The sequence below is a fragment of the Anabas testudineus genome, chromosome 3, assembly GCF_900324465.2.
Source record: "Anabas testudineus chromosome 3, fAnaTes1.2, whole genome shotgun sequence".
In the NCBI taxonomy this organism is placed as follows: Eukaryota; Metazoa; Chordata; class Actinopteri; order Anabantiformes; family Anabantidae; genus Anabas; species Anabas testudineus.
This window is the reverse complement of record NC_046612.1, coordinates 17482197-17502747: the sequence shown is the minus strand read 5'-3', so window position 1 is coordinate 17502747 and position 20551 is coordinate 17482197. Positions and strand designations below refer to the sequence as shown.

The following is a 20551-nucleotide window of genomic DNA, read 5'->3' as shown; positions in this document are numbered from 1 at the left end:
CCCACTGGCAGGAAGTGACAGGAAGTGGAGAGGGTCCGACATAGTGCAGTGTGTGGGTCCTTTAGGGTGGAGGCTGCACCTGTTTGACACAGTTCACCGCACACAGCGTCGTTCCTTCTTGGATGTGGACTTTGTGAAGTGTGGAAATCTTTCTTTTTCCTTCATTCAGTTGCAGTTTCGTCTCCCCCCCCCCCTCGCTCTCTGTTTCGGTGTTTCCTCGCGCTGCCAAGCCCCTGACGTCATGCTCCGCTGTTAATGACTTGCATGTGGAAACAGCAGCGCGAGCCCCCTGGCGCCAAAACCACCTTAATGCAGCCGGAAGCCGACGGGCCCTACTTTCAAAATAAGAGCGCCGGTGTTTCTTGTGATTTGGTAGAAACGATGGCTGTGTCTGAAAAAATAAAAATAAAAACAAAAACACTGACGAAATGCTGTAAGATATGTGAATATTGTAACCACAACAAATTCAAAGAGTTTTAGTCAGACAGATTTAGGTTAGGTTTGTCTGAACTACTCGTATGCATTCCACAAATGGACTTAGATAGATAGACTATTACTTACTGATTATTTTAATGATATTTGTTTATTTTAATTTTGTGTTTCTGTATGTGATGGCTTCTTTGTTTATTGAATAATATTGTAATGTTATGCAGGGTTACTGGTGGGTGCCACTTTTTATCACTTGACTCTCATTTGGCTGATACCTATACCTGCTTCTTAAATGTTATTAATTGTTTTACTTTGGCCATTTAGTGTTTATGAGACAAACACAAACTACATTTGCCATTCTGTTTACTGGCTGGTTGGTTGTGCAGCTTCGGTGAGTTCAGTAATGATAGTGGAAGATATTTATTGGACTTTATTTTGAAAGTGTAGCAGGCGGTGGTTCACCGCGGTCCCTGTAGTCGACCCGCTTCTTTTAGAGCAGAGCAGCCGACTGCTGGAGAGAGAGAGAGAGAGAGAGGGAGGGAGAGGAGAAGGTAGCTAAGATGGCAAATCCCTCAGACCCGGAGTGAAGGGGCACCGATCCCCAAAGAGTCGAGCCCGTCGCCCGTCCCAAGACAAACCCAACAATGCAAACTGCGCCAGGAGGTAAGGGGCATCAGGCTCGGAGCTGCTAACCTACAATTCAAACACTCAGGCTGAAGTTTCTAAATCTGTTTCACTTGTTTTGTGCACTTTCTTTTTTTCTGTTTGACTATTTACCCAAGAAAAGAAGGATTAAACCAGCCTCTCTGTCTGATCCGACCGTTAGCTAACGTTAACGTATTTCAGCAGTCAGGGGTTAGTTAGTGTTACTGCTAACGGGGCTGGGAATTATTATTATTATTCTTAACTGTGTCAAAGTTACACTTGTTAGACGCTTTTACACAACATGAGAGGACACATTCATGGATGTACTTTTTCTTTTAGTAAACTGCACACACACACACACACACACACACACACACACACACACACCATTATCCAGCAGCGGTCAATCGCTGGGTGCTGATGAAGCAAAGTGACAGTTTTAGACAGCGACCGATTAAAACTGGAGCCTGCTTTTAGCTCACTCTTCGGCTAAAACTCGCCACTACAGTCTACCCTCTGTCTAAAATACAGCTTTATGAGACTAACCTGTAATTAAAATAACGGAGGGACGTCGCTACAGCCTCCCCGTCTCTCCAGCTCCCAGCCCAGCCAGCGGCCGCCGTCGATAAACCGGCGTCTTTCCTTCGGAAAATTCCGGGATGCAGCGCCGCTAGTCCGCTACCAGCCGCTGTATTTTTAGGTATGGGTGGATACCAGAAACAAAACATTTTTTATTTTCGTCTCGGCGGTGAATTTCACAAGCCTGTGCGCATAGGCAACGTCGAGGAGGCCAACTATAAATGCATGTATGAGTTTGTGTTAAGGCTGGTGTCTCCGGAGCAGCTCGGTTGCAGCTCCACAACATCTGCAGAGCTGAAGCAACAGGGACACCGTCACATTTCTAACGAGGCTCCTTCCCCTCAAGTGCACGGGAAAAGTCACAGCCTGAGCATGAAAGTAGGGAGGTCAGATGTGTACAGAGAGGCCCTGGAAACATTGGCTGTGAAACCTTTTTCTGTTTTTCCCCTCTCCTAACGTGCAACATCTTCCTGCAGGACTAAGAGGGATTCCCTGAAGAAAAATGCCAGAGAGGCTGAGGCTGATGTGACACAGCGTCTGCTGAAAGAAAGCTGACTCCTCAAGTATCACTCCCTTTGGGAGCGACCAAATAGCTGAGAGCAGCTCATATCACCTAATGCTGATCTAGAAGAGCAACTCATACCGCTCCACCAACAGAGATTACCAGGCAGGGGAAGGCATTGCAGAAACCCCTCCAGCAGGAATATATCCAACAGTGGCCGTGAGTGACAGAAACTCCGGTGCCTAACATAGAATGATGCCCTGCTGTCCCAGCTAATAATGACAGAGCTAAGAATGGCAACAGAGCGCTTCAGCTGAACTTCAACGACTGACTGACCACCCCAGAGAAAACAACATCCAGCTGATAAGATCATCATCATCTTCCGCCAGTTTTACAAAAACTGTCAGTGTACAGTTGGGAGAGGTTGCTCTTTAAGTCACTTCTCACAACTCTCAGCCTAGCCCGGCACTAGCACAGTCAGTCTGCCTTCAACCTGCCTCGCAGACCATGATGTTTCGCGATCAGGTGGGTGTACTAGCCAGCTGGTTTAAGGGATGGAATGAGTGTGAGCAGACCGTGGCTCTTCTGTCCTTGTTGAAGAGGGTGAGTCGGACCCAGGCCCGATTTCTGCAGCTCTGTCTAGAGCATTCCCTTGCTGAATGTGCTGAACTGCAGGTCCTGGAGGGAGAGGCCAACAATCCAGGTAGGACCGTCATGATGATGTATTTACAGGCATTAGTAATCCAGACTTAATTAGTTTCTCAGACTACATGTTTCACTAATTATGAGGGCAATAAACAATGATGACATGTTACATTTACACTTATTATTTTGGCAAATAATATGTGTGTGTGTGTGTGTGTGTGTGTGTTACATTTACACTTATTATTTTGGCAAATAATATGTGTGTGTGTGTGTGTGTGTATATATATATATATATATATATATATATATATATATATATATATATATATATATATATATATATATATATATATATATATATAAATACATATATCTGGGTGATAGCACCCCTAACTTAGCAGCTGTCCAACAAGAATTTCCCCATGTGGATAAAAAAGTATTTAAAAATAATGTATGTATTTATTTATTTGTTGCTGGGAATTAAAAGAAAGAAGCGGGCAGAGCAACCAGTTAAATCAGACAGATCTAACAACTTTTTCTCATTTCACCACTTGTTCCTTTTTTAGTTTTCAAGGGCAAGTATTCATAAAGGCACTGTCGTTTCTGCCCCTGAAAATAACACATGTATGTTCACCACACAAGACATTTCCTGTCAGAAAATTCCTGCGTCAAGAGTAATAAATTGCTGAATCAGTGACTACATGTACGGTGTTGTGAGCTGCAGCCAGTCTAGATTACTGTGGGAGGAGGTTAGAGTTCTATATAGTTTTAGCTCAGCTGGCGGTGTGGCTGGCTGGAGATGTCAGTCAGTGTGCCAACCTATAGTGATGTAGCGCTCCCTGTGTTGACATTGCGCCAAGGCATCCAACGGGGTTTTGGCTGGGTTTTGTTGCATCAGACTGCAGTGTGACCATGGAAACAAAAACCCTGGCAACCGACTGAGTTCATGAAAAATAGAACGAAGTGCTGCTGCTGTGATGGAGAGCAGGCATCTGTGTGCACCTATGGTAACATCTGCATGCAGTCAAACATCTGTTAGCTAACCCTGTGCTTCTTGAGGCAGTGGATGTTACTGGGTGACATCAGCCCTGCCCTGCCCTGCAGTCACACTCATACGTATTTCCATCAGGGTTTATAAAGGGCAGTGGCTACAGTTAATTCAGGTTTTGTTATTGTTTAACTTAAAGCTGGAGACAGTATATGAAATTTAATCGGTTATCTCCTCCCAAAGTTTGCCTGGTTCAGACTATCAGATCACCTCAGATTGAAGAGATTGAAAGCTAGTGGAGACAGGGGATGTCAGCTTTTCATTTTTTTAACAGCCTGGTCATCTCTGTTGTGAAATGTGAGTTTACTGTCATAGTTCACTCTTACATTCTATGTAAATTGTCATTTCTGAGCCAACGAGATTTTGATTCAGTGGCATATGTGGAAATGAAGCATGAAGTAAATGTGTCTGTGGGTGGATGGAGCTAGATTTTGTTATTTATTTGAAATAACTGAACGAAAAAGCCTGTGACTTAAAGAATAATTTTGCTTGTATTGTATGATATAATTACATGGTAATGGCAAAGCCCTTTTCTGTCCACTTTTGATATTCAGCCGTGTTCCTTTTTGACATGCACACAGGTGCATTTATAACTGGGTATATAATTAGTAGTGCCAAATAACTGTATGTTTTCCTGTGTTAAACATAGGTAGCTGTCTAATTTCAATACAAATAGGCTAAAGGAGAGTTTCATATTGCATTACATAATGTGTGATTCAAAGAGATACAAGCTTGTGATCTGTGTTGTGAAACTTGAGTCACAGTCATATTTCGATCTTACAGTCTGTGTAAATCTTCATTTCTGAACTAACAACATTTGGATCCAGTGGTATTTATGGAAATAAGACATGGACATACAGACAATGTCAGTAGTTAAGCTGGTTTTACTTCCACTGTGTTTACCTCCTAGACTGAACTTTGGCCCACACATTTCATTTTTCAACCACCTGTGTCAGCTTGTGGTTGCTTCCCGTTCACTGATTCATCTAATTCCTCTAAGATTCAGATCAGTGGGCCTGTTTCAGCACTGAGTTAACGTCAGGACACATGCTGCTGAAAGGAGAGAGACTGAGAAAGTTGTCTGGTTATGTGATCCCTTTGGTATGTTGTGGTAGCTTGTTTGAGTTCTTATGTGCTAAGATAAGACTAATGTATCGGTTTGGTGTTTTACTTGTGCTGGTCTTGTATTGATTATGAATGTTTTCCAGTTCGTAAGAATTTCTTGCCACAGCTATGTTAGAGGCACATTGAGGAATTTGACAAGTATGTTTTGCAGAATATGTTTAGGACCCAAACAGAAATCTACATTGTGTATACATTTTACTATTCCTCATTATTTAATACATTCATCAGCTTCAACATTTAATCTTCCTGGTGGTTTGTGTCATGGTGGACAGGGGTCAGCATGTGCACTCTGACTGGTATGCAGCTACGCAGCAAGCTTGTTACACACTGTGTTCTGACACCTTTTGATTTGTCTGGTATTTCAAACATGTACGGATGTATTATCTAAACTTAAAGCTCCTTAAAATTCAGAAAAGAGATGTGAGGACTAAACCTCCATGACTTAAAATACTGTTGCAATACAGTGTCATGAAAACGTGAACCCTTTGGAATTACTTAGTTGTCTGCATTAAGTGGTCACAAAATTTGATTGGATCCACAGTAAGTTAAAGGATGATAAAAGAACAATTAGTAGAGTCTTCTCATCTCAGCCGCAGTGATGGAATAAGTGTCAGGAATAAAATAACGCTTGTGCAGTCAGTCATCATTTTGCAGTTCCTCAAGCCGCCTACAGTTTGTTAGAAACTGGAGTGATCTATGGAAAGCCTGTAACATCATTTTTGTCCCTGTCTGGATCCTGTGTAAAAGATGACTCAGATTTTTCAATGATCTCATTGGTCTGTCGATGGGCTGTTGACAGGTTTTGATCTGATCCTCTGAAGTTAACTTGCTCCAGACCAGGTTAGCTATGCAAAATAAGTTGCCATGGTGATCTCTGATTAAAAGTAAGACCGCTTTGTGGTACTGCAAAACCTCAGCCAAGAATAAGGTTACCTGGACAGCCCACTAATCTATGATACAGGCTCCTGCATTAGGAAATGGAAAGAAGATCTTGGGAAGAGCTACACAGTAGAAAAATGGAAGAAAATCCTCTAAGACTCACAGTCGATTGTTAAAAACACTCCACAACAATTAGTTTGCTTCTAAATTACATTATTAGATGATACAGATCGGATTGTTGTATTATGGAGCTGTGAGAGAGCTGTGAGGAGTATTGTAACGTGACACATCGAGACTTAAAAATTGACCTGGGTGTAGTTTTGCTGATTTTATTAAATCAGAATCCTTATGAATTCCTTATCAGATGTGTTAAGTAGTTTGTTGTGAGACAAAGACAATAAACAGAACAAGAATTAAAGGTAAAAAAAGGGATTTGATAATGATTATCAAATCCAGGCATTTTACCTATTAAGCTATTAGAGCCCATCCATATTGAGCCAGTCATATGCAGTTGTTAGTTAAGTAACCGATAAGTAGGAAGTGCAGTATGATTTGGTGCTGGTGCAGAAATTAGACCTCCAGACTGTTAAAGGGTTAACATGCAGCTGGAAGTCTTGGGCTGAGTGGAAAAGCGCAACTATTTGGAAAGCAGTGTACAAATGACTGGAATCCTTCGTGACCTACTTCTCTGAGTGTCTGAGAGGCTGCCTTGTTCAGGGACTCGGTGAATGAAGTGACTTCAGTTACTATCTCTGTGAAAGGGTTACATCATACAAGATTTATTTTTGTTGTAGTTTTACTTGTTATTTTTAGATCTTGATTTAGGAATGATTTCTTAGACTCCCAGTACTTTGCTTACTTTTAACAGTTTTTTTTTTAAGACTAAGAATTTGTTTTTTTCCTCTGTGATTTTTTTGACTATTTAATGTACAGCCTACAGCTTTTATATTGTAACTTTCTGCCCCCTCCTTAATTAATATTGGATCAATTTGAGAGTGCATGAATTGCAAGAAGAGCACCATCTGAGAAACTGCACATGTAACCATGCACACAGAGACAGGGTATATAGTTAGTGTAAGGGGCGGGGACAGTACAGGACAGTGGGCTTGGTGTTCTGAATGACTAACTTAATTTTTGTGTGGTGTGGTGTCTTGCCGGCCAGGGCAGCACGGCTGTTTGAGCTGGAAAGAGAGAGGCGGGGATTTGATATGTACAAGCAGCTGTATTGTAGAGTTGAAGGTGACACAGGCAGAGCTCTGTGCAGTCAGTGTCACTGAACTTAATGAAGATTTATTCAATATCAATGTAGTAATCCAGGGTCACCATATTTAATGGGAAATTCAAGCTTGTTGCTTACATGCATTTGCTGTGGTTGTTTTTGCAATGGTCACATTTTTTTTTATTTAAATAAAAAAAAAATCCCTGTACAACAATCATGCCATATAAACTGCATGGCCTAACTGTACTATAAACTGCTACTGATTGTGAAAGGTTGACAAAAATACTTTTGTTTGGCAGAAAAACATCACTGCTTTCCTAAGAAAGATCTGCTGGACATTAAGGCACAATATTGTGATTGCGATATAATGAACAAATAGTGTCATAGGTCTCCTTGCTTGGTTATTAAAGAAAATGAATGGTCATTTTGAAATGTGTTACTCAACACAAGTATGTGAACAACCTAGCAGCTTTAATTTAAGGGGTTTTGAAAGTGTGGGTTTAGACATTCATGAATGACCATTTTCATAAGCTCACATGCACTTAAAACGTGAAAATTGAAAATTACAAAGTATGAATAGGGTTGGGCGATATGGAAAAACATTCTATCATGATAATTATTTTCATATCAGTCAATATCAATATATGTCTCAATATACGTTCAATCCCTATGTCTGCCAAGCTAAAAAACTTCCCTTTTACTCCTAAGGGAGATGTGGAGGTGCATAAATCAGTAATGTTTTACTGTGCTTACTGGCATTATGCCTTTTGCAATTAAGTAGATTATTAGTGTGATATCACTGTATCTGCTAACGTAATGTTGTAAAGTGGACACTCTCAGGTTTGTTGTTGTTGTGTTGGTATCACACTGGTTGTTTTGGGGAGACCGTCAGCACTTGCTTGGTTCTGGAACTGTAAAGTCTTAAAGGCATGTAATTTTGACATGCCTTTAAGCATGGCATGTTGTGCGTGCAACAGTATTCTCATTATCACTGTCTTTACATGTCAAATCATGGATAGAATGGATTGTGATACATATTGTTAGAATGTTTTATTGCCCAGCCCCTCCATAAGAATATGAAAAATGTAATTTTGAGTTGGGATTTGCAAGAAGTTTGACTGGAGCTAGCAATATAAAGTCCGAGGAGTGCAGTGCAGGTGGCCATCATAAATAAATCTGTAAGAGTGATAGCAAAACTTAAGTTGTTGCTAAAACAAGATGAAAACCACTGGTAACATTCCAGAGGAAAACCAGATTAGACTTTGCAACAACAACAATAACAGATAATAGTAATAACAAAAATGAATTGATTAATTAATGAAACCAGGATCAACTTGTACCAGAATGATAGGAAGAGAAAAGTATGGTAAAAGAAAGGAACATCTCATGATCCAAAGCATATCACATCATGTGTCAAACATAGTGAAGGCAGTGCTATGGCATGGGGATGTATGGCTGCCAGTGGAATAGGCTCATTGGTGTTCATTGATAATATTCCTGCTGACAAAGGTTGCAAGGTGAATTCTGAGGTGTACAGGGTTATACTCTGCTGCACTGCACTGCCCATATTCAGCCGAATGCTACAAAACTGTTAAGATGCCACTTCACAGTGCAGATGGATAATGACGCTAAACATACTGCAAATGTAACTCAAGACTTTTTAAAGGCAAAGAAATTGAATGTTCTTAAATGGTCAAGTAAACGAAGAATGAATGAAAAAAATGAAGCAGACAGACCCACAAACAAGCAGCAACTGAAGGTGACTGCAGTGTAGGCGCCATAAAGCATTTCTAGGGTGGAAACTCAGAATTTGGTGTGCATGCAAAGGACTTCAAAGAACCTTCATCCAAGTATAAAAAATTAGGCTTATATTTACCATTATTTAAGTTTGTCCAAATATTATTGAGCCCCTAAAAATGCCAAAACAGTATTTCTGAAAAAAAACAAAACAAAAATATAAGCTGGCGACACCATTGTGCCTCATACTGTAGAGAAAAGGAAAGCATTTCTCTGTGTGTAAACTGATTAATGCGAACAGAAAGTCTGTGTTGTAAAGAGGCTAGGATTACTCAGTGAATTCCTGCTCTGCTGTCTGTCTAAACTAGATCTGATGAAAACCTGGGCTGGAAATTTTTGGCCAAGGCATTAAATGGTTCCGGTGTTGGGGATACTGTCTAGGAATGTGGGCGCGTTGGAACCCACTGGAGTCAGGCGCACAATAAGAGTTGAACAGAGGCTTTTCCAACATGGGTGGAAAAAGGCACGCTGGAAAAGGAAAACCGATTCCACCTTCAGTGGAGCTAAGGTCCCCTGAGTACACCACAGTATAGAAGAGGGGAGGGTAAGAGGAGGAGGGATGGGTGGGGCAATAAAGGGAAAGGATGAAGACTCGGAGAATAGTAGTGCCATGTACAGCTATAACTCATTTGCCCCTTTTCACTGCTTAGTCTTAACTAGTTTGTATGTGTAAGAACAGAGCTACACAGAGTTATGACACTTGCTTAAAAAACGCCCTTATCATCCCCTGATCTGAACCAAGTTGACCCACTCTCCCAAGAGAGTGGGTTATAAATATTGCCTCTTACAGAGACATGATAGTATTTTGAACATTTACAGATGCTCTAATCGTCATCGTCCTTAGTGTGTTTCTTAACATCTCACTGGATGTTTTGTCATAAAAAGAGAAAGAGAGTGACAGAGAGAAAACTCTTGTCTCTGGTTTGGGTGCCAAACTATTTCATTGCACCCACGCATGAGCAAACAGTTTATTTCTGGAAGTTGACGGCGTGTTCTGTGAACTCGTACTGAACCTCAGGAATGGGGACAGACAACCTGCCAAAACGACCAGAGGGAAAATGAAATGAAGCTTGTCTTTTCCTCTCTACATCTACAGCAAACGCTTTTTATTTTCAGTACTTCCTTCCAGGTGTTTGTTTTATTTGCTTTTGTTTTTTGCTAAGGACATGCTGCCAAAAGGACTGTGGGTTGATTGTGGAAGCTGATCGAAACCTCACGCCAGTTCTTGATAATCTCTCGAAGAGACGTGAATGAAGTGTCTCTGACAAATGGGATTATACAATCAAGCACATCACAAATGGTTTAGTTTTCTTCTGTACTTCTTTATAACTTTGATCCTAGCTTTGCTTTCCTCTGAAAGTCGGATGACTGCACCATGTGTGTATCTGTGTATGTTTACACATAGCCTCAAACTACAAGATAGGCTATCATCAGCTGACATTAGGTAGCCAGTCTACTAGCATTAAGGACGTATATTGAACAGATGGGATAGACATTGAATACTTTTTGAACTGCAACAGTATGGAGTTATAATGGTGCACAAGAGAATTGTCATTGTATATTTTTTGCTATAGCAGGAAAAATATACATTTATTTTAAAGCTGAAAAACACTAAACAGTCTCTTGTGAGTCACTGTTCTAGCCAAGGTGTTTAGTCAGTAGAAAATGTTAAATAATTTATTTTGTACAAAACAAAGGTAAAATATCAGTGTTGCTGCAACCATTGATTAACTATGTACACACACATGAATGAACGTTTTTGTTGAGTTAGAGTATGGAGGTACACAATATGTACAGCAATATACACTTCTAAACTGTTGGTTATTGATTTCAGTCTGATTCATTACAGTTCATCCAACACTGTCCAGTGTTGCTCCATTTCATACTTAAAACATCATGCTCCCAAACAGGATCTAAATTATATGAGGTTTTTGAACTCTGGCTTTTTATTTACAATTACCATACTGACTACAATAGTAGCCACGTGTCCCAATATGAACTGAACTAACCTGATTAGCACAGTTTAGCTGGAGCAACACAAATAACCAACACATATTCCAAATATTCTGGGTGGAACTCACACATTTTATCTTTAAGGGCTGTTTTTTAGGACTGGTTCTCAGTGTGCTTTGGACCAAAACAACAGCTAAATGGCCTGTATGTACAAGGGTAGATGATAAGAGGACATATCTGAAAAATGTGAACTTAAATTTAATAATACAGCATAAACCTGACTGGAGATGAAATTTTTTGAAAATACTGTCTTAATTTTCGTCCTTTGTTTGTAACAGGAGGAAACATAACTCACATACGTGTGTGTGCATGTTTGTCTGATAGGGTGAAAACAGGTGAGGGACACCAGTCTGCGTCATAGATGACCAGTCAGTCTCATCTTGACCAGACATGACATACAGGCATATAATGTTTCTCTAGCCCCCTAGACCCTCAGCCCAGCCCTTCCCTGTCCTCACCCTGCTCTCTGGCAGCTGCCTGTATTATACAGTATAGTTTTTGTGTGAGGAGGCTGTTTAAGCTTGGGAGCTGTCCAGATCCAACTGCACAAACAGATTTGTACAGACAAGGTAGCACACAAAATATCAGTTTGACTTGGAAGAAGAAAGATGTTGGCTCTTGGATTTCAGGGAGAGCTGGAAAACAAGAAACACTGCGGCTCTCAAGTACTCAGGGGTTGCCTACATCTGAGTTATGGCAACCAGTTATATCACCCAAATACGGCTGTTTATTTGCACTTTTAATTTTACATCCAATTATATAATCTTAATTAAATATGTGCGTGTGTTAATGTGACAGCCTATTCACAGTTTTTTGCAGTTTGCTCATTATCTACACAAAAAATAAAGAGATAACCAGCCACTATCTGTTTAGGCAGTGGTGCATGAGGCAAATGCTGCTGAACTGGTGCCCAGAACAAAAAACACATCCTCTGTACATAGCAATATCTTCAATTCCTGCTTAGCAACCTGAGCAGAGAAAGATACTGGGTCAGGGGATAGGCAGATACGTTTAGGTGTGTTCAGATTACAGTAAGGTGATTAGCATATCTACAGGAAAACAGGCTTAATTTCTCCCAGAATCTACTCCCATGTTTACTCCCTGTCTCTCTTACCTTGAAATATTGAATATTTAATGATTGTCCTACGAAAAAAAAGTTTCCTGTTATGTCAAAAGTACATCCTAAGTTGTGGCGAAACACACATGGTTTATTGTATTCACATGACTCCTACACACTCAGTCATCACTGCAGGAGTAGCCAATGTAGCCTGAAAGAGTCTGGCTGGGTTATAGAAACTATTTGTACTGGCAACCAGTTAGTTAAGATTGGTAGCAGTACTGATATAGGCATGTTTTAAAGCATCTGTACTGGCTAAAATATTGCTGGTTAAAGTGCTCTCTGTAAGTAGTGTATGCACATAGCTAATGACCTCCAGGTTAGCGAATGTGATAAATAAAGATAGAATTTCATGCTCTCAAATATAAGTCAAACTTGATCCCGATCTTTTTAGCTCACTTACAAATGTAGCTAACATTTATATATGCAAACACAACTTTCATGTCAGTAATCCTAAAATTACCATTACTTGCAAACTGCTAAAAAATCTGGTGTTTGCAGGTATGCAGATAAACAACAACAGTTCAATTTATACATAATCAGTAGTGCCAATGGTAATCATAGCATGGACGGTGCATCCAGAGAGTATTTGCTATGCTTAACCTTTTCCACATTTTACTATGTTACAGTCTTATCCCAAAATGGAATAAATTCATTATTTTCCTTATTTTTGGGCAGTTTCTCCCATTCTTCTTTGCAGTTCCATCAGGTTGGATTGGGAGTGTCAGTGCACATTTTCAGATCTCTCCAGAGATGTTTAATTGGATTCACGTCTGGGCTCTGGCTGGGCCACTCTATTCACAGAGTTGTCCTGTAGCCACTGCTTTGTTATCTCGATCTCGTTGCTGCATTCATCCTTCCCTCAATCCTGATAGGTCTTCCAGTTCCTGAGCCTGAAAAGCATTCCCATAGCATGGTACTGCCACCACCATGCATCACTGCAGGGATGGTATTGGCCAGGTGGTGAGCGGTACCTGGTCTCCTTCAGACATGACAATTGGCATTCAGGCCAACTAACCAGAGAATTTGGTTCTCATGGTGTAATTTCCATCTCGCCACTCTATCATACGGGCCTAATTGGTCAGTGCTGCAGAGATCGTTGTTCTTCTGGAAGGTTTTCCTCTCTCCACAGAGAAACACTGGAGTTCTTTTAAAGTGACCATCGGGTTTTGGTCACCTCACTGACTAAGGCCCTTCTCTCTCGATTGCTCAGTTTGGCCGGTGGCCTGCTCTAGGAATAGTCCTGGTGTAGTATTCAGAACATTTACATTAAACATTTTTAGACCCAAATAAGAAAACCAAAGGTTGTATATTTACCTAGGGTTATCTATGGTTTCCAGCTTTTTAGACACAGGCTGACCCACACCATTTTAGTGCTATTAATAAATTAATAATACAAAAGGCAACATTAATTGTATCAGAATCCAACAAATTTTATATCACTATATATTTAAGGAAAACCTGATACTCGGCTTGTGTGATTTTGTTTTCATATCAATTAATATAAAAGCCATGACAGTGCTGCATATTTCATCAATTTTGTACATGTTTAACCACAAAACTAAAGCTGGCCTTTCCCTTCTTCGGTGGTCTGAAACCTGTACCTTTTTTAAACCTCTCTTCTCCAACTAGCTTTTTTTTTGTTGTTGTTTAGCAGATCATAACACTAGAACAGTTTACTAAGTCACATCCTTATTAAACTCACAAAAATACCAGAAATAATTACCCAAACCACAGTACAGATACACTGCTGTGTGTGCACACACTTTCCTCTTTCTGTGTGTGTTCTCTGTCTTCGCAGCAGGTACGGAAATAAACCTTTTTTCCACAAAGGAAAATAATTATCATTCTTTACTAGGAAGGAAGGGGGCTTTAAGCTTAGCAAGAGACAGAGAAATGGAGAGGCAGAGAGAGACGCTGATGGGCCCCTGACTGCTATTTCCTTAAATAGAGTTGTGGGCTTCTCCGGTCCAGCCCTGGCAGAGTGGAGGCTCACATTCCCAGCATAGTTGTGACTGCCACATTCAGAGCCCTCCTAACACTGGAGCACTACATATGCTTCTCCAGGTAGACTGCAAATCATTTTTTGTGCTTTTAGCCCCCATCCTGCTTCCTCCAGACCTCCAACCACCAGTTACTACAGCAGCAGGGGAGAAAAGGGGATGTTGATGAAAAACTCAAGGAAGTGAGAAGGGAGGGGGTTGGAGTGAAGGATAGCAAAGAATTGTTCTCCATTCATACAGCAACCATGCCCTTCTACAGGGAAACCTCCCCCACTGCTGGGAATAAGATCATCTGGCCTCTTCACTCACCCAAACCACACACATTAAAGATAGGCCCATGTCTAGTAGACTACAACAAGTAGTATAGCAAGATAGAAAAAAATGTCATGTTTTTTGTGCAAATGTACTTTATAATTATTTGTAACATTGCTACATTTATTGTTAAAAACAGTGCCAAACATGAGTTGTGATATTTGATATTTAATATAAGAAATAGTCCCTGGTATTCATTTTTTAAAGACATGGGAAATTCCAATTGGAATAAGTACGATCTCTTCTCTGCTCATACTAAAACAGGATATATTAATAGCCAGTTTTGATAATTTTTTTGGTCAGGTACCTTAAACAATAGATAATTGAAGTATTGTGTCAAATTCATCAATCTGTCAATTTCCTGATTTGGCAGACCAATTCAAAGTGGAAGAGCAGTCAAGCAGGATGCTGGTGTGTACAGTAGCTGGGATGATGCTTTTCCTGTGGAAGGGAGATACACTCACACAACAGCAATCATGTTTAACTCATTGTCAGACAGGTGCTTCCCTCTGTAGAGGCATAAGCACACACACACATTCATTTTGGCAACTCGTTAAAGCATTACACAGTATAAATAAATAAGCACCAAAGAGGAAAAGGCATACTTTACACCTACTGTGCACCAGCACACACACACACAATGAAAACCAGATGAAATGAGATAATAGTCTTCAGTTTGACCAGGTGTCCCAACTGTGATGATGCAATACTGCTAAAAAAAAGGTTTTCCTCTTCCTGTTCTATTATGGGTCACAGGAATCTCTCTGTCTCTCTCATGCTCTCTGTGTGTGGATGCTCCGTGCAGATACTGATCTTTCACTGATATCTTTGAACAAAATCTAGACCATTCTTACACTATCCCACAATCAGTAAACTGTAATGGAAATGCACAATGTTGTTAGAAACAAACATCTTATCACTGGTGCTAATATTTTTTCTATCTGTGGTATAAAATGTCAGTTTGATGAAATGTACAGCATGTGAAATAGAACTTGCTTCTGTGACATCATATCAGTTGGAATTGGGTTTTACCATTGCCAACAATAATATAGTAAGATGCTGACCATCTGTAATGTGCCACTCATAGATCACAGGAAGCACTGTCACTTTTGACTGATGGAAACCAATTTTCCTATTTATCTGAGACTGAAGACAACAGCTTTTTAACATTCACTGCATGTCTAGACAACAAGGGAGTACATCAGTCATATTTGTTAAAAACTGGCCATTGTCAAGAAATTCAAATGAGAGCAGCATGTGCCGAGAGAGTCAGCGTGATTCACCTGCTGACTAGACCAGAACATGCTAGAGGGATAACAAATCTGGCCTAGAAATGTCTTGGGATCCCCCAGGCTGAGCTGGAAAATGTAGCTGGGGAGAGGGATGTCTGAACCTGCTTCCACCGTAACCTGACCCCATATGAATGACACATGACGGAGGGGTGGATGGATGGATGCATCATTTTCTCTGGTATTGTTCATTTGAGCATGTGAATATGACAGCCTATGCTGTTTGTGTTCAGTTTGTTCATTATCTACATGGTAATAAAGATGTGACCAGTCACCATCTTGTTAGGCAGAGGAGTGTGTGGCAGGTGGTTTTCCACCTCAGAGGTATTTCCTAAAACATGTTTAACAAACATTGAGGTTAACATGAATTTTGGGACTTAGTTACCCTGAAACTCTTTAGTTCCTGGTTCAAGAAAAGCTAATCATAGTCAGTTTAGTCAATGTTAATGTCTTTGCTCCCTCTGAGTTAAGTGCATGTGTTATGAATGAACACAGCCGTCTGTCTGTAAAGCAGTTTTACAGACTTTACTTAATGGCTTTTAATGACTGAATAAAACGAATGAATGACTGTATTTCCATTTGTACAGTTATACACAGTAACTTAAATGCTGCTAAAACAAATTGGTTAACTCACTTTTGAGAGTGAGGTTACTGCATTAAAATAGCTCAATCACAGTTAAAAAAAAGGAAAGAGTATAAGGCACAGGTTTAACGATGAAATACTTTAAATAAAAAGAATAGAAGCAGCAAGTTGGTATTTAAACACCATACTGATACCAGTATACTGTATGTATGGATTATAGTTTAGCAGTACTTGTGCAAGAGCGTCCCATAGCTCAACTAGACAATCCATGCTTTCTATCTTTGTGCCTTATAATAATGTGTGCCCAAAACCTTTTGCCCACACCAACACACTGTTTATTTATGCATAGTCCTAAAGCATTTACATTGCCCTTTCTACAACAGTATTCTGTCACTATCAGAAGTTGCCAAAATATTTAATAGTGCACACATAATATTATGTAGTGCACACATCCTTGTACACAGTGAATTTTTTGCATACGTTGAAGCCTGGCACCAGATTTGTCCTCAAAGTCCTTCTGGCTGTGACTCGACAGTGCTAACTATTACAACACCATGCCACCCTTTATCCTTCATAGTGTTTGTCCTTAATACTATTAAGGGTAAATCACTGGTGTAATGACAGCTGACCTTCATGGTCAATAAAAATCTGGCATAGTCACCAGAAAGAAATCTAAGCTAAAACATTGGTTTACTATCTGGCATGTAAACAGAGGCAAAGATAATGTGTGGTCTCTGCTTCCTGATTATTTACTAAGTGTGTTTAACACGTTGTGTAACAGAAGCCACCGGGACAGTGAAAAGAAGGAATTGTAAAAAGAAATCACCAAGCTGTTCGTGTGTATGGTGTTGGCAGAAGCATCCATCCAGTCATAGCACAGCATGTAAATAAACATGGTCAACACAACACACCCCTAGAACTACAGGTTTTCCTTCATTCGTAGCGTGATTGTAGTGTTAATGATAATTAACATGATCTGTGCCTACTTCAAACGGCTCGACAGTCCATGTGTAATTGAAGCAGAAAACAAACTGCTTGAAAATATTTAAGTTGAACAAAAGTATTCAGATTTGATAAGCAGATTCATAATCCCATACCTAGACAGAAGTAAACAAAACACCTCTCTTATTCCCCTGTCAGTTAAGTATATGTCAGTAGGTCAGACTGAGGCCAAGGTCAGACTGATTCCACAACACTGGCTCTCTCAAATCTGTCTCTTTTCTATGATTAAGTTTCTTTACAGTGGAAGTGTTTTTCTCTTTGGCCTGTTTTTTTTCTCGCCTTTGAATTATATTTATGATTGTATAGTTTATTTTGCAATTCCAGCCCATGCTTTTCTTTTTCCATGCTCCAATTAAAATCTGTCTAAAATCTGGCACCGGTGAACTTTCCAGTTTGTCTCTCTGTAGCTTTCCACCCCCTTCCTTCTTTCCTCCTATATCCCCCATGTTAAGAGCCCCTAAGGTTGTATTAGGCTTGTGGGAGCCTGCCTGCTCTTCTTGTCAAGACATGGACTCTCTCACTCTCGCTATCTCTAACCGTTTCGGGTGATGCAGCAAATAGCATTAGAAAATTTACATCATGTAGTGTACTACACGTCTTTATGTACAGTATTACTCTATATACACTGTCCTACCAGCTCCTTGTTTTCTCTGCTCTCTGTTCTTTTTATATTTCTTGATTTTCTTCTTTCTTTCTTCTTTGTGTGTTTTTAAGCAATATTTGTTATTTAGCTTTTTCATTTTTATTTATTTATCTATTTGGTTTTCTTTTGTATTTTATTAGTCCTCTGTTGGTGATTAAAGCTGATCCAATAAAGAGTGCAGTCCCTATTCAAGTGTTCACTCTGCAGTGCAACTGTCCCACCCTGAGACAGACAACTGATTTCTGACAACTTGAAACAAAGCAAGGTCCTTTTTCCTTTAAAATGAAGTATCACCAAATTCCAGTTGCCCAGTTAAATTATTTTTTTGTGATGTAAAAGTGTAGTGTAGCACTACACTTGTAAAAATGTGCCACACAATTTTAGTGGTACATTAGAAGTCTTTAGTTTATTGTTTATTTGGACATGTTGGCCATTGAGGATGAATTAAAACTGTCATTAATGTTAGGAGCAGCAGCATAAATGTGCTGGGGTTAGCTTAACAGCTTATTTGCACCTGTAGTCCAGACAACAATAACAAAAAAAGATAAATTCTGATATTGTTGAACAGTATTTCATGTAGCTTGTTATCTGACCAGTGTGCCAAGCCAGTGTTGTGTGTAAACAACTGGACGTTGTGATATTGTGGTTCATATGTGTTGTGAAAACAGGAATTCTGATTAAGTTCCAATTTGGTCTGCAATCCCTAATTTTGTAGCATCACTCTGTGAACTGGGTTTTTGTTATTCAGCACAGTAGAGACTCTTTTTTAGAGAAATAGTCTATGCATGCTAAATACAGAAGACCTATTTCAACTAATTATGCATGAAATTAATACTGTAGTTGGACCTCCATTCAAGTAGCTTAAGGCAATCAGGTAGATCTGTTGGTAAACTAAATTCAGCTAAACATAATGAAATTCAATAAGAAATGAACAAGGGATAGAATGGTGAAACACTAGCCAAGACATATCTGAGTTTGTGTTAAATAAAACTCTCTCTCTGTGTGTGTGTGTGTGTGTGTGTGTGTGTGTGTGTGTGTGTGTGTGTGTGTGTGTGTGTGTGTGTGTGTGTGTGTGTGTGACTTTGGCTGTGGACCTGCTAGAAATCACTTCATTCTTCAGCAGCAGGCTCTGTGTGGTATGCCAGTACATTCCCCACTGCTGAGCTGGAGAATCCACTCGGAAAGCAGAAACAGGAACTTTTCCTTTCTACTCCCTCCCACCCATCACTCCACCCATCTACTACTCTGCCTTGCTTAACTCTGTTCTCAAATAAACCCCACCTAGACCTAAGTTCCATTTTCTGGTTCCACAACGTCTTTAGTTAGTTATCAAAACTACCACCTTTCCAAATTCCTTCCTCATATAGTCTGTGCCTACAACAGTCTTGTATGTAGTGGGAGCTACGTAACAGTTTTGTAATGTGTCTGGGGGTACAAAGTGAATTCCATTTCATTTGTGGTTTTTGCCCAGCAGTCTTTAATTCTTGCTAATATGTCTGTGTGTTTCTCAGCTAGCCTGTATTAACCTCCTTGGCAAGTCATTTACCAAATGAATCCCCCTGCTGTGTTTATTGTTGTCACCTCTCTCACTTTTGCTTGAATTGATGGTCGATTGGTGAACATGCTGTGTCAGATGTGATGCTCAATTGACAACAGCTATAGTAAATTGCCAGCAGTAGGACAAAGTGAGCCAGTCTTGTGTTTGTTTTGCTAACAGGACAAGCACAGGACAGAAGTTTACACACCACACACACACATACAGATATCTGGATTTTCCATGTAGTAGATTTAGTCCATAACTCAAGCTCTTTTTGAGTACACTTCAACTACTGTATTCTGACCAAAATGTAAACCTAATCTTTATTTTAAACTGAAAATCCCAAACTAACTTTAGACAGTTAATCTACTAATCCACACACATGCTCACACTTGTTTATGGTTTATATGTAGTTGTGAGTCAGGGTTAAATGTATATCCAAATATAGACACAGTCTCACATAAAGTTGGCGTGTTAATGTTACTGTTATTACTGTTGTCATTGTTGTTGTCTAATATGGTTCAATGTGTTGTGTTAGCTGCCTTGTTTTGGCTTTGTATGCTGTTGACCTATCTATATTTAGTCTTCATACATGTGTGTGGCTGTGTGTCTCCACTGGGTGTGCTTGTGTTCAATCAGTGTGTAGCAAATGAGCTAAAACCATCACATTGTTTCCACTGCTGTCACTTGTGTCTTGTGATCAGAGTCGGATGCAAAGAGGACATATTGTATCCAACTCAGGGTCAAAGTTAAAACCAACAAACATCTGCTGTTCAGTGGTTTCTGTGCCCATATTCGAGAAATCATATTACTTGGTGTTACAGTAGTCTTTGGTTATTTGGGTTATTTGGGTCATTTTTGGTTTCTTGTACTTCTACTTTTTTGTTACTTAACATTGAACTGAGTAGCACCATCTTAGTATCCAGCTAAATTAAATAAGGATCAAATCAGGGGAAAACGTCCCAGAATTGGTTGAACAGCCATCAAGAGAGCAGGCATGAACCTGTTGCATTTGGCTGTGTGCTTTACATGTACTGTAGGCAGACAGTGTGATATTAATAACTACTGCTGAGCAATGTTTTCACTTAAGTCACACTCAAATTTCTGTATCCCAGACTTATTTTTGATACTACTTTTTTTCATTGATTCAAATTAATTTATTTGGTGTTTTCATTGGCTTCTAT

The 20551-nt window shown here is 39.8% G+C and overlaps 1 protein-coding gene across 2 annotated transcripts in view; it reads left to right on the top strand.

Annotated features, from left to right (window-relative positions):
• Positions 1-933: 933 nt before the first annotated feature.
• samd4a (sterile alpha motif domain containing 4A) overlaps positions 934-20551 on the top strand; it is a 43299-nt gene continuing 23681 nt past the window's right edge. For both annotated transcript variants that reach the window (XM_026377846.1, XM_026377845.1), the window contains exons 1-2: positions 934-1092; positions 2130-2858. In XM_026377846.1, coding sequence (XP_026233631.1) covers positions 2663-2858 — 196 coding nt within the window. In that variant the 5' untranslated portion in view covers positions 934-1092; positions 2130-2662. The remainder of the gene's footprint in view (positions 1093-2129; positions 2859-20551) is intronic.